The following is a 14,113-nucleotide window of genomic DNA, read 5'->3' as shown; positions in this document are numbered from 1 at the left end:
CTGGAGTACTGCGTCCAGCACTGGTCACCGTACATGAAGAAGGACATGGTACTACTCGAAAGGGTCCAGAGAAGAGCGATTAAAATGGTTAAGGGGCTGGAGGAGTTGCCGTACAGCGAGAGATTAGAGAAACTGGGCCTCTTCTCCCTTGAAAAGAGGAGACTGTGATTGAAACATTCAAAATACTGAAGGGAATAGACTTAGTAGAGAAAGACAGACTGTTCACCCTCCCCAAGGTAGGGAGAACGAGAGGACACTCTCTAAAGTTGAAAGGGGATAGATTCCGTAGAAACATAAGGAAATTCTTCTTCACCCAGAGAGTGGTAGAAAATGGAATGCTCTTTCGGAGTCTGTTATAGGGTTTCAAGATAAAGTTGGACAAGTTCATGCGAAACTGGTGAGACTAGACTCATTTGGAGCAGTGGTCTTGACTTTGGAACCGCCGTGTGAGCAGACTGCTGGGCAGGATGGACCATTGGTCTGACCCAGCAGCGGCAATTCTTATGTTCTCCATATCCAGAGGAATTCAGTTTTCTCCGCATTTAGTTGCAGTTTGTTTCGGGACATCCAGTTTTGTTTTGTTTTTATTTCCGAGAGGCAATCGTGTAGTTTAGAGACTTGGGTGTCTCGGTTCAAGCCTAGCAGTAAGTTACAGTTGTATTTCATTGGCAAACGACTGGATCTTTATGTGGTGTTTTAAGGTAATGTCTATCACCAATCTGATATAGAGGTTGAAAAGCAGAGAGCGTGGAACTCCATATTTTATTAGTTTAGGTTGCAATAGAGTAGACTTTAGTAGGACGCTTTGACTCCTATGTCTCAGGAATGATGAGAACCAGGACTACTTTACAGCTCAGAAAGTTTTTTTCCCCTCTATGTTCGAGACTAATATCTTAAATAAAAGAAACTGTGGAGTCTGATGTTACTGATGCAAGCTTTATTAAAACAAGAAGAAAATCTACAATCTTTGAAACAGTGAGGGTCATCTACAACTTTAGTCAATGAAGAGAACCCAGCAGAGTACGTGTTTTGACCTTAAAAGTCTTACTCAGGGGTCCCTATTGATCTCTCCAAAGATTTTGTGGATATGGCGATCTATGCCGCATGTCGGAGAAAAACATTCACCCACGCTGGGCATAGGTCACACACTCCACACACAACTTTTTAAAAAAAAAAAATTGGCTTAATTAGCATGGTAATTGACCATGCCAGTTTTCAGATAATAATAAAAAAATTAAATTATAAATTAGGAGTTCCAAGCAGAACTCAGGACACCTAGCAACGCCTACCTGAAAAGTAGGTGTGGTTTGGGGTAGAGAATAGGTATGGAAACGTAGGCATCGCTAAGTGTGCGAGATAGATGCCAGCAAATTGAGCCAACTAAAACTCAGACTAATGTACCAGCACCTACCTCTATGGTGCCTACTGATGCCTAAGTTCGCTTATGTGCCACTAGGCATGATTCTATAAGCAACACCTAGTGGTTGATTGACTATCACGTGGAGTGGCGCCTACAGTGTAGGTGCATTTAGGTGCTGTTTATAAAACCTGGCCCTTTGTGTCTTCTGCAAATTTGATCACCTCACTCACAGTTGCCATGTCCAGATCATTTACACATATGTTATAAAGCACTGATCCTGGTACAGATTCTTGGGGTATTCCATTATTCAACTTCCTCCGTTAAGAAAACTGGCCATTTAACCCCACTCTGTTTTCCATCTTTAAACAGTTCCCAGTCCACAAATGAACACTGCTTCCTATCACATTTTCTCAGGAGTCTCTCATTAGGGTCTCTCTCAAAAGCTTCCTGAAAGACTACTTAAAACATTGTTTAACTATAGTAATACATCATATTGTATCTGTGATCTCTTTACATGTTTTTCCAAGCCTTTAAGGTTTACGGTTTCCCAAGTGCCGTGTAAACCTAGCCCCTGCAACTTAGCTTTATATGGGTATTTTTCCTTTTGTTATGGCATTCTCTACAACCATACAGACTCTTCAGAATTATTTTTCACACTACCTTAATTCATTCTGTTCAGCTCTGAATTAGTGCATCTCCTCTCCTCTTGTGCCTGTAAGCCAAGTTTTTGAGTTCTACTCCTTGTTTGGCAGCCATGCAGAGAATCAGGTAAAACCTCTATGTACATCCCATGGGCAAAGGATGTTTCTCACACAGCATGAAATACAAAGACCCTAAACTGCTAGACTGAAGAGCCTAGGAGTCTCTGGTTTACATGGGATAAGGCAGAATCATGGCATCTGTCCTATACATCCTGGATAATAGATAGCATGGATGGGCAGATTGGATAGGCAATATAGTCTTTTTCTGCCCTCATTCTCTGTGTTTTTGTATGTCTACTATAAGGAGATGCTGTAGCAAAATGGTTTACTGCTCTTCACTACATTAAGACAGTGAGGTTCTGTTGCCAGGAGTATACCATGCAGTCAGTTCAAAAGGGTTCCTTATAGTTTCAAGTTTATTAGGTTTTTATATACCGCCTATCAAAGTTATCTAAGCGGTTTTACAATCAGGTACTCAAGCATTTTCCCTATCTGTTCCGGTGGGCTCACAATCTATCTAACGTACCTGGGGCTAGGGAGGACTAAGTGACTTGCCCAGGGTCACAAGGAGCAGTGCAGGGTTTGAACCCACAACCCCAGGGTGCTGAGGCTGTAGCTCCAACCACTGCGCCATACACTCCTCCTCCTATAGTTGTCTTTACCATCAGCCTCTCCTCTCTTCTGTGACATATATGTGCCATGTACTGTGTAAAAGCACTACTGTTGTGTTCCTGGTATACAGCAATCAATTTTCTCAGAGTTGTTCTGCCAGACGTACATATAATAAAACTCTTACAGAATACGTATTACCCCACAAAACATAAATAAACATATACTATATGCATTATGCTCAAAGATTACAGAGATGAGGTCCAAGAGAAATTCAGAGTCAGACATACAAGAACAGCACATAGGTACTTTGTTCACCTCTATTCAAAAGTGAGAACACCTTAAGTGATGGAGCTGAAGAAAAAAATAATTATCCAAATATAAGAATCCATGATTCCTCTTTTAACCTTCTCAATCTAGAAACACCATAAAGCCCAAGTGATAAAACTCTCCTGCTGAGGTAGAAGAGATGCTTGCTTGTGGATATGCTTTATTTCTTTCTTTACTGCCATCTTTTGTAATGTCCCAGATATATCATTTTTACACTAAGTACTGCAGAAAACAAACTGGAAGAAATGCAGATATTACCTGAAGAAGGGATGGCTTTTAGCACAGAAAGAAACTTCTGGATCAAGCAAGAGAGAAATCTCCTCTCTTCATAGGCCCTAGGATTAAGACAGTATGGATGTTATTTCTGCATCACAGACAGAATATCAAGAAAAAAAAAATCTTTTTTTTTTCCAATTCTTTATTCATTTTTTCATCTTACATCAAGTATACAACAATACATCAATTAAATCATACAGAACACTTGAATTTCTTTTCTAGTATCATCTTCAATATATAAAAAAAATCTTACAAAACATGTCTTCATGAGTCAATCCTGGCTAGAACTCTAAATAGAGTGAGCCACAACTGTGACTATGGCTGGGAAAGCTAAGTCACTATACTACGACTGGTGTTTTCATTGGTAACTCAGCTCATATTTTCTAGTGGTGTACTACTACCACTATTATGGCAAACATAGTCCTAAAGGGCCACAACCCAGTTGGATTTTCAAGATTTTCACAATAAATATGCATGACATTGATTTGCATGTACTGCTAACATTGTATGCAAACAGATCTCATGCATATTCCATTTTCAAGATTTCCACCCTGAACTGGGTTGTGGCCACTGGGGACTGTAGTTGTCCATCCATTCACTGTGAGGCGCAGTGAATCTGAACAAATGATACAGCAATAACCGAGATGATCTATACCCACTTTCCCATCTCCACTTTGTAAGGTGGGTGGGGATGGAAGACAGTAGGGGGTTTATCAAATTTTATTTCTTTTTTTAAAAGGAAATCTTTGAGAATGCAGCACTATCTAAAACTCATATATACTTTTGTGTACTTGTTAATTGTGTTCTTTTTTACCTTAGTTGTCTAGACTAGTCATTTTATTTTTCTAATCAAGTTGATTCGAGTCTCATTTCCCCTCTTTCTTTGTGTATAAGTACTTTTCTAAAGACTCTCATTTCTTTCTCTTCATTCTCTTTCCCCCCACCCTCCTCCATTTCTCTGTGCTCAGTTAGGTTTTATCCCTCTTTCTCCCCTTCTCACCCTCCAATCTCATTCCCCATTCCATAGCCCTGCCATTCCCTCAACATTCTTGCCTTTCTTAATGTCCTGTTTCCCCTGGGTCATTCAGGGCCAGATTCTACAAAAGCTGCCAAGTGTTAGGTGGCGGTAGCCTAATTAAAAGCAAATTGGACACGATCTTGAATGAAGGGAATCTTCGGGATCCCAGTCAGCATGGATTCATCAAGGGTAGGTCCTGCCAATCCAATCTCATCAGCTTCTTTGACTGGGTAACAAGAAAGTAGGACTTGGGAGAGTCTTTGGACGTCATGTACCTGGACTTCAGTAAAGCTTTTGACAGTGTCCCACACCGCAGGCTGCTAAACAAGATGGAATCGATGGGGTTAGGAGAGACACTAACTGCATGGGTCAATGATTGGCTGAGTGGCAGACTTCAGAGGGTGGTGGTTAATGGTACCCTTTCTAAAACATCGGAGGTGACCAGTGGAGTGCCGCAGGGCTCGGTCCTGGGTCCACTCCTTTTCAACATATTCATAGGGGATCTGACTCAAGGGCTTCAAGGTAAAATAACACTATTTGCCGATGACGCCAAACTATGTAATATAGTAAGTGAATGCAGTTTACAGAATTATATGGCGCATGACCTGCTTACATTGGAAAGTTGGTCCTCAACCTGGCAGCTAGGCTTCAATGCTAAGAAATGTAAGGTCATGCACCTCGGAAGCGGAAATCCATGCAGGACGTACTTCTTGAACGGAGAAACTTTAACTAGGACTTCAGCAGAACGAGATTTAGGAGTAATCATCAGTGCAGACATGAAAACTGCCAATCAAGTGGAGAAGGCTTCATCTAAGGCAAGGCAGATATTGGGTTGTATCAATAGAAGTTTCGTCAACTGAAAGCCTGAAGTCATAATACCGTTGTACAGGGCCATGGTGAGACCTCATCTGGAGTACTGTGTGCAATTCTGGAGGCCACAGTACAGTAAAGATGTGCGCAGAATTGAATCAGTTCAGCGGACGGCCACCAGGATGATCTCGGGGCTCAAGGGTCTCTCGTACGAAGAGAGACTGAACAAATTGCAGCTCTACACTCTCGAGGAACGTAGGGAGAGGGGAGACATGATCGAAACATTTAAGTACCTCATGGGACGTGTTGAAGTGGAAGATGATATTTTCTTTCTCAAGGGACCCTCGGCCACAAGAGGGCACCCGCTCAAACTCAGGGGCGGAAAATTTAATGGCGACACCAGAAAGTATTTCTTCACAGAGAGAGTGGTTGATCATTGGAACAAGCTTCCAGTGCAGGTGATCGAGGTAGACAGCGGGCCAGACTTTAAGAATAAATGGGATACCCATGTGGGATCCCTACGAGAGTCAAGATAAGGAAATTGGGTCATTAGGGCATAGACAGGGGATGGGTAAGCAGAGTGGGCAGACTTGATGGGCTGTAGCCCTTTTCTGCCGTCATCTTCTATGTTTCTATGTTTCATATGAGTTTCTGCTCCTTTTCTCTTACTCAGTTGTCCTGGCATCCAGCCTCACTGTCTTTGTTTAAGGTATAAATAGCTAGCCATTTTGCTAAAAATGAGCTAGCAGATATTTAGATTTTTGAAAAGGCACTGGCCAAAATCCCTCATAGGAGGCTCCTCAATTTTTTATTTTTTTTTAATCACAGGATTAAATCATTTTGGTTTCTTAACTGGTGGGAAAAAAATGGAAACCGAGTACAACTAAATGATCACATTTCCTCATAAAAATAGGTCAATGGAATGCCCAAAGGATCTGTTCTAAATTATCTGGAAAAAGAAGCAACAAGTTTGGATCAAATTTATAGATAAACAGTCCAAAAATATTGTGAGACACACTAAAACCTTAGAAACTTGGCTAAAGTACAAGACACCATTACCTACAACAGGTAATATAGAGAGGTATCAGGGATCTCAAGCGCTCACAGTTAAAAGCCCGATGTATGTCCCACACACTCTCTAAGTTTTTTATATTACTTTGTATGATTTAATGATTTCCTATGCCATGCTTTCTCATTGTAAGATTCAATATAGAAGTATTTAACTTCAATGTATAATCTTGGCTTATGAGATTCAATATAGAAGTACTTAGCTTTAATGTATGATCTTGGCGATGGAAGATCTCCGTTTCGCTCCTATTGTTATACAGGAGCTTCGTCAGGACAGGCGCCACAGGCAGCACTATTTATGCTGCCGATGCCACAAAGTTAAAGAGACTAGCATCATAGAGACACGAGCATTACAGTGTCCAGCCCTAACTAGGAGCCTGATCCAGGAGGCTGCTCGGCTCATGCTTTGGGGCGGAGTCACGCCTTCTGGACCTCTCTGCCTCTCACATGGCTGGGGTGGAGAATATTCAGGCGAACTTCCTCAGTCACATCTTAGATCCCAGAGAGTGGTGTCTCAGCCCCGTGGCTTTTCAGTTGATAGTGCAGGCTTGGGGTCAGTCCCTGATGGACCTGATGGCCACGAGTGGCAATGCCGAGGTGTTCCGCTTCTTCAGTCGTCGCAGGGATGGACTGGCCGAGGGTCTGGATGCTCTGGTTCAACCATGGCCAACAGAGGGGCTGTTGTGCATGTTCCCTCCGTGGCCATTAGTGGGCAGAGTTCTTCTCCGCATTGTTCGCCATCCGGGTCTGGTGGTTCTGGTGGCTCCAGATTGGCCTCGACATCCGTGATACACAGATCTGGTGACACTCTGGTGGCGGATCCTCTTCCTCTGCCTTCCTTGGACGACCTTCTGACACAGGGTCCCATTCCCATGTTCGACCCGTCTCCCTTCTGTCTTACAGCTTGGCTTTTGAAAGGGGTCGCCTTGGTAAGAAGGGGTATTCAGATAGGGTGATTTCTACACTCTTGGGGTCCTGGAGGCTTTCTACCTCTCAGGCTTCTGTGTGGATTTGGCACTTCTTTGAGGGGTGGTGCCTGGCGCGGGGAGTGGTCTCTCTTCGCGTTTCTGTGCCTAACATCCTAGAGTTCTTGCAAGATGGCCTGGATAGAGGCCTGGCTTCGGCTTCTCTCCGGGTTCAGCTTGTGGCCTTGTCAGCCTGTCGGGGGTTTGTGACACGTATGTGAAACGTATGATATGAAAGAATTATTAATATTGAGTGACACTGCCTAGGATCCATGATAGCTGTTACAGGGAAACACAAGTATTATGAGAACGAGCAAGGACTTTTCAGCACCTATTGAGCAGGTCCTCAGGCAGGCTAACACATAACATTCCACAAGCATTCAGTTAACTCAATCCACAAGGAAGGGGATGGGAAATTAGCTCATGAGGCAAACACATACTAATTAGTAAACATCCTCCACTAGGAAGGGGATGGGAAATTAGCTCATGAGGCAAACTAGGAGTTTCTCACACATACTGATTGGTAAACATCATCCCGGCATTCACTTAACTCAATCCACAAGGATAGGGGGATAAATACTGTTTCCCCTAGAAAGAAAAGCAGAGAGGACATTTCCACTACTGACAAGCTGTGTGATGACATTTTGTGAGTAAGCCTCCTGAACGTGGTCCTTCGACAGAATAATGATGTAATAACCGGTAATGTATTAATTCAAACTTTGTACTTAATCAATGATTATGGCTAGAAATATTGTATATATGTAATAAAACTTAATATGTATACTATTTTGATTTCCTGGCATTGAGTCCAGTGAGGAAAGTAATTGAAGGCCTTTTATTGCCTTTTAAAATAGTAATACATTAATTGGCGTAGTCGGCAGGATTTCTCTAAAGAAAACCTGAGCGCTCTTGTGATACAGGAATGTTCAGGAAGAGAGAGAAATCCTCAAAAGAACCTACAGAGGTGCCCAGCTGGACCGAGGCACCGTATAATTTAATAGCACAAGAACTAGCCAATAATCATGGATTAGCAGAGTCATGGGAAAAGGTTCTGGGAAGTGCAGAACCAATTGATCTTGTACAAGTTTAGAAAAATGCCCCGATAAATCGGGTGATGTAGTAGCTCTGGGTTCTGGGAAGGGCAGAACCACTTGATCTTGTACAAGCTTTAGAAAAATGCCCCGATAAATCGGGTGATGTAGTAGCTCTGGGTTCTGGGAAGGGCAGAACCACTTGATCTTGTACAAGCTTTAGAAAAATGCCCCGATAAATCGGGTGATGTAGTAGCTCTGGGTTCTGGGAAGGGCAGAACCACTTGATCTTGTACAAGCTTTAGAAAAATGCCCCGATAAATCGGGTGATGTAGTAGCTCTGGGTTCTGGGAAGGGCAGAACCACTTGATCTTGTACAAGCTTTAGAAAAATGCCCCGATAAATCAGGTGATGTAGTTGCTCTGGGTTCTGGGAAGGGCAGAACCACTTGATCTTGTACAAGCTTTAGAAAAATGCCCCGATAAATCAGGTGATGTAGTTTAGAAAAAATGCCTTGCTGCCACAAAATATAAGATGTTGGAGTAAAAGTTCCTTTGTTTGAAAGAGCGAACTGCAAAGGGAGGGATTTTCACCCCCACCTTTTTCCTCCTTCGATGCTATCATGTGAGCTTGACGGCGGGCTTTTTTGAGTTTCTACTTTGTTTCCCCAGGCAGAGGGGAGGAGGAAAAGAAGGAAAGAGAAAAAAGGAGAGAGACAGCATGGGGTCTGTCTGCAATTCTACGAATGTTGCAAAAACAGGGATCGATATTTAAAATATGCTTAAATATTAACAAATTATGGATTTAAATGTAGGAATTTGTAATGAAATTAATAATGTAAGCAAGGAACCAAAGGGTTTATGGATAAAACTTTACCAAGCCTTATGCTATTTGGAGTTCTGATCAGCCGATATAAGGTACTTGAAGTTAATTGAAAGTTGTTTTGCTGTTCAGGAAACAAAGAAAGTTTATTTAAGTTTGAAAGAGTTTCTGCAAGGTAGATCTATGCTGTTAAGAACAATGGAGGTAATTAAGGAACTGTTTGCCTGATGTAGCCTGAATTTTTTTTTCTTCAGCACTGTTAGCAGGCTAGCCGCGGACTTTTCAGCAGTTCGATTGATACACAGACAAATTGTCTGAAATAAGGTTTCCGGTTTGTTTGGGGAACGTACCGAAACAAAATAAAAACCTGTGGACTCAATTTTGGAGATGCAGGATAAGGGAAAGAAGTCAGACTCTAAATTCAGCTTGAGGTACAGATAGAGCAAGATAGTAAATTACATGAGTTTGACATATTGACATACAAACTAAGAAAGGGCAGTTGGATTTATTAATTGACCATATGAAAAAAAAAAAAAAAAAAGAAGGGATGGGAAATAAATCCAACAAAAATACAAGGACCGGCAACGTCGGTAAAATTTTTAGGAATTCAGTGGAATAGAGGATATTAGGGAAATCACAGAGAAAGCAAAACGAAAAATATTAGATTTTCCCACTCCAAAGAATATAACTAGTAAAAAATATGAGTTTATGTGGGGAGAAGAACAGCAGGTTGCTTTTGAAAATGCTAAACAAGCCATACAGACCACTGTAGATTTGTGGCCCATGAGAGAGGGGGAAGTGGAATTACATGTATATATTCCCTTCGAAAAACAACTTTTAGCATGTTATTGGGCGTTGGCTGAGACCGAACAGATTACCTTAGGTCATACAGTACTATTGCGACCACAAATTCCAATTATGCAATGGATAATGTCTGATCCCAAGACAAATAGAGTAGGACATGCTCAGGAACAAAGTATTAAATGGAAATGGTACATTTCTCAAAGAGCTAAAATAGGTGAGCATGGGGTAGCTACTTTGCACGAAAAAATAGCTAATATTCCTAACGGAGAGCTGGAAATCATAAAGCCAGTATATGCTCATGAATCCCCAGTGAAATGGGGAGTGGGATATCTTTTTACTGACTCCTGGACGGTCGCTAATGGTCTTGCTACATGGTTAATGGGGTGGAAGTCCCATAATTGGTTAACTGTGGGGTAAAGAATTGTGGCAAGACATAGAAAAAATTGTACAGGAGACAATAGTGTCAGTATTTCATGTAGATGCACATATGCCTGTTGATTCAATGGAACGATTGTTTAATTTCCAAGCAGATGCCGCAGCTACCATTTCTGTAACAACTACTAATGAAATTCCTAAGGTGGAAGAATGGTTGGAAGGTACAGCCATTTAGACACATCAGAAAAGTGGACATCTTGGAGAAAAAGCTACTTACAGGTGGGCTCAGGAACGAGGGATTCCTTTGATCTAACATGTGATCAGAAAATGTCTGGTGTGTCAACATATCAAGAACGGGAAGTACCACATAAGGTAATGGGGCACGGGGCGATTTGCCAGCCCAGATTTGGCAAATGGGTTTCATAGGACCGTTACCCGAAAGTCGTAAATGTAAATATATGTGTACTGCTGTAGATTATTATTAGCATTCCCTTGTGCTTCTGCGTCACAATGGAGCACTCTAAGGACTTTAGACATGATTATTCAGTATTATGGTATGCCCTTACAAATACAAACTGATAATGGATCACATTTTATGGGAGGGCAGATAAAAGAATATGCTAAGGAAAATATTATTGAATGGGTATATCACATGCCCTATATCCCCAGGCAGCGGGATTAATTGAATGGATGAATGGACTTTTGAAAGAGGCCCTTAAAAAACTAACTACAGATGACAAATATGGGCAGTGGAGGGATAATGTAACCCCCAATTTGACGATTGGGAAACTGTCCATAGCCAAAATCTGGATTAGCAATCCTAAAGGACCTCCGGAACCAGCGGAGGTGATTGCAATCGGGAAAGATAAGGCTCTCCTTGTAATGAAACCGGGAGTGGAAAAATGGGAATATGTCCCTCAGGAGAAATGTTATTTGAGAGAGTAATAATGTTTTCTGAAACTTGCAGATATGCGTATGCCTTGGAATCCTTGGAATATGGTATGGGGTAAGAGGCGCTGCCCCCGGGCGACGTGTTACAATTAAAGAAGGGGTCGTTACGTCATGGAGATGGAAGCATTCTTCAATGAATCGGAAGCAAGATAACTTCACTTGCAGCGCTAACTCCAGATGTATCATTGCAAATGTGACAACAAGAGAACTTGCAGCGATTACAGATTAAAAGCAATGAACACACTAGAAATGAGCAGATATGGAGGACCGTGTTTAATAAACAATTTCAAGTACCAGAAGTACAATGTAATGATACTCACTGCATAGGAATGTTTATGTGTAAATATGTAGTGTTACCCCTCATACTAGGGGAACCTCAGAAGCAATTTTTCTGGGCACCTAAATTTAATTTTAACATTTTGTGACTCCACATTGCAAGGGCGAATTTGTAAATTACAATCAATAATATATGATGTGTGTGAATGGACTATATTATTGAAATAGCACCACGCGTAATATGTGTGGTGACTAATGAGCCAATAATTACCAAAAATGATAGTACCCTTTGCAGGATGCTTACACAATATGTCAACACTTCTTTGGCAGAATCAAACTTATGTTTGAACACCTGATATAGGATTTAGAACAAATGTATTCTGGGAGAACAACTTTTCCGTTCCAAATTGGGATTTAAAGTTGGGAAAGTTAAAAGCTATAATACTAGGATAAATCAGTCCATAAGGAATTTGAACAAAAGCATCACTAGATTAGTAATTATACTAACTATAATAGTACTTGTTCTGTCCTTGTGGAATTGTTATGTGGTTTATGGACTATGCTGTAAACCAACTCGGACCACGATGGTATCCTATGGCAGTATCACTCAATAAGGACCGAATGTGACACGTATGTGAAACGTATGATATGAAAGAATTATTAATATTGAGTGACACTGCCTAGGATCCATGATAGCTGTTACAGGGAAACACAAGTATTATGAGAACGAGCAAGGACTTTTCAGCACCTATTGAGCAGGTCCTCAGGCAGGCTAACACATAACATTCCACAAGCATTCAGTTAACTCAATCCACAAGGAAGGGGATGGGAAATTAGCTCATGAGGCAAACACATACTAATTAGTAAACATCCTCCACTAGGAAGGGGATGGGAAATTAGCTCATGAGGCAAACTAGGAGTTTCTCACACATACTGATTGGTAAACATCATCCCGGCATTCACTTAACTCAATCCACAAGGATAGGGGGATAAATACTGTTTCCCCTAGAAAGAAAAGCAGAGAGGACATTTCCACTACTGACAAGCTGTGTGATGACATTTTGTGAGTAAGCCTCCTGAACGTGGTCCTTCGACAGAATAATGATGTAATAACCGGTAACGTATTAATTCAAACTCTGTACTTAATCAATGATTATGGCTAGAAATATTGTATATATGTAAGATTATGGCTAGAAATATTGTATATATGTAATAAAACTTAATATGTATACTATTTTGATTTCCTGGCATTGAGTCCAGTGAGGAAAGTAATTGAAGGCCTTTTATTGCCTTTTAAAATAGTAATACAGAGTTTTCTAGGGAGCAGGTTGTCTTGAGGCCTGTTCCTTCTTTTTCTGCCGAAAGTAGTTTTTCCTTTTCATGTCAATCAATCTGTGGTCCTCCCGGTCTTGGGTAGTTGGGAGGGCTCTTCTGAGCAAAGACAGCTGCGCAAGTTGGATGTTGGTCGGGTCCTTCGCTGTTATGTGCAGCGGACCCAGGAGATCAGGAAATAAAATCATCTATTTGTCCTTCTGACTGGTCCTCTTAGGGGGGCTGGCGCTTCTAAGGCTACTATTGCATGCTAGATCAAGGAGACTATTGCTTCCGCTTCTCTTCTGGGGCAGCAGCCCGTTCCGGAGTTTCTCAAAGCTCATTCTACTCGGGGTCAGGCGGCTTCTTGGGCTGAGTCGTCGCTCGTGCCTCCAGTGGACATTTGTAAGGCTGCGGTTTGGTCTTCCTTGTATTCCTTTGTCAGACTCTTTCAGGTAGATGTTCTGGCGCGTCAGGACGCGGTGTTCGGTGTGTGTGTTCTGGTGTCAGCCCTTCGGGGGTCCCGCCCGTGTGAGGGACTGCTTTGGTACGTCCCATTCGTAAAGATTAACCTCTACTGGTCTGGAGAGTGCTAAAGAAGGAGAAATTAGGTTCTTACCTGCTAATTTACTTTCTTTTAGCTTCTCCAGACCAGTAGAGGTCCCCACCCTGTCTGTTGTTGTTGGGGCTGTTTCGCAGGCAGTTTTTGTTTTTTGCTGCAGGTTCTAGTATTTTTCTAGGGCCGGGGAGAATTAAAGAACAGCGGCTGTGGCTCGGCTTTCCTTCTGGTATTTCTCCTCTGCATTTTCCAACAGCATTTGGGTATGTTAGTTGCTACTCCTGTTCGGAGTATTGTTTTTTCTGTTTCCAGTTCTTAGTTCTGCTTGGCTATTCGGCAGACTGATGTAAATAGAGAAGGGAGTATATTATATACTGTCCCACAGTTTTGTTTTCAGTCTCCACCTGCTGGTCATGATTGGATATATACCCATTCGTAAAGATTAACCTCTACTGGTCTGGAGAAGCTAAAAGAAAATAAATTAGCAGGTAAGAACCTAATTTCTCCTTTTTGCATGACAAGTTGTAGGTGGGATAGCTCCATTATAGGGGACTATGTGATACAAAACTAGAGCTTCAAGGATTATATTGAGATTCTTTCTGTCCACTCCTGTAGAGAATCCAGACTTCACTCCAAGAATTTATTGAATGATGCTATGAATTAGAATGGTGGTTTTACTGGGTTGCTGAAACTGGCTGGGAGGAAGGTTTATTTCTATACAGAAGGCCCTGATATCACATATTACTAACTTTAAAATGGGGGGAAGAGGGGAATGATGTGCCAAAATATAATTCTGGCTTGCCACCTCCCGTAATACCTAACTTGCCCTCCTGTTGCCACCCCACAT

At 41.7% G+C, this 14,113-nt stretch overlaps 1 protein-coding gene across 2 annotated transcripts in view; it reads right to left on the bottom strand.

The window, feature by feature from the left end:
- The window catches only part of AQR (aquarius intron-binding spliceosomal factor), a 266,639-nt gene that overhangs the window by 226,623 nt on the left and 25,903 nt on the right, over positions 1 to 14,113 (bottom strand). For both annotated transcript variants that reach the window (XM_033951821.1, XM_033951822.1), the window contains exon 9: positions 3,259 to 3,335. In XM_033951821.1, coding sequence (XP_033807712.1) covers positions 3,259 to 3,335 — 77 coding nt within the window. The remainder of the gene's footprint in view (positions 1 to 3,258; positions 3,336 to 14,113) is intronic.

The sequence above is a fragment of the Geotrypetes seraphini genome, chromosome 7, assembly GCF_902459505.1.
Source record: "Geotrypetes seraphini chromosome 7, aGeoSer1.1, whole genome shotgun sequence".
Lineage (NCBI taxonomy): Eukaryota > Metazoa > Chordata > Amphibia > Gymnophiona > Dermophiidae > Geotrypetes > Geotrypetes seraphini.
This window is presented reverse-complemented; position numbering and strand designations above follow the sequence as displayed.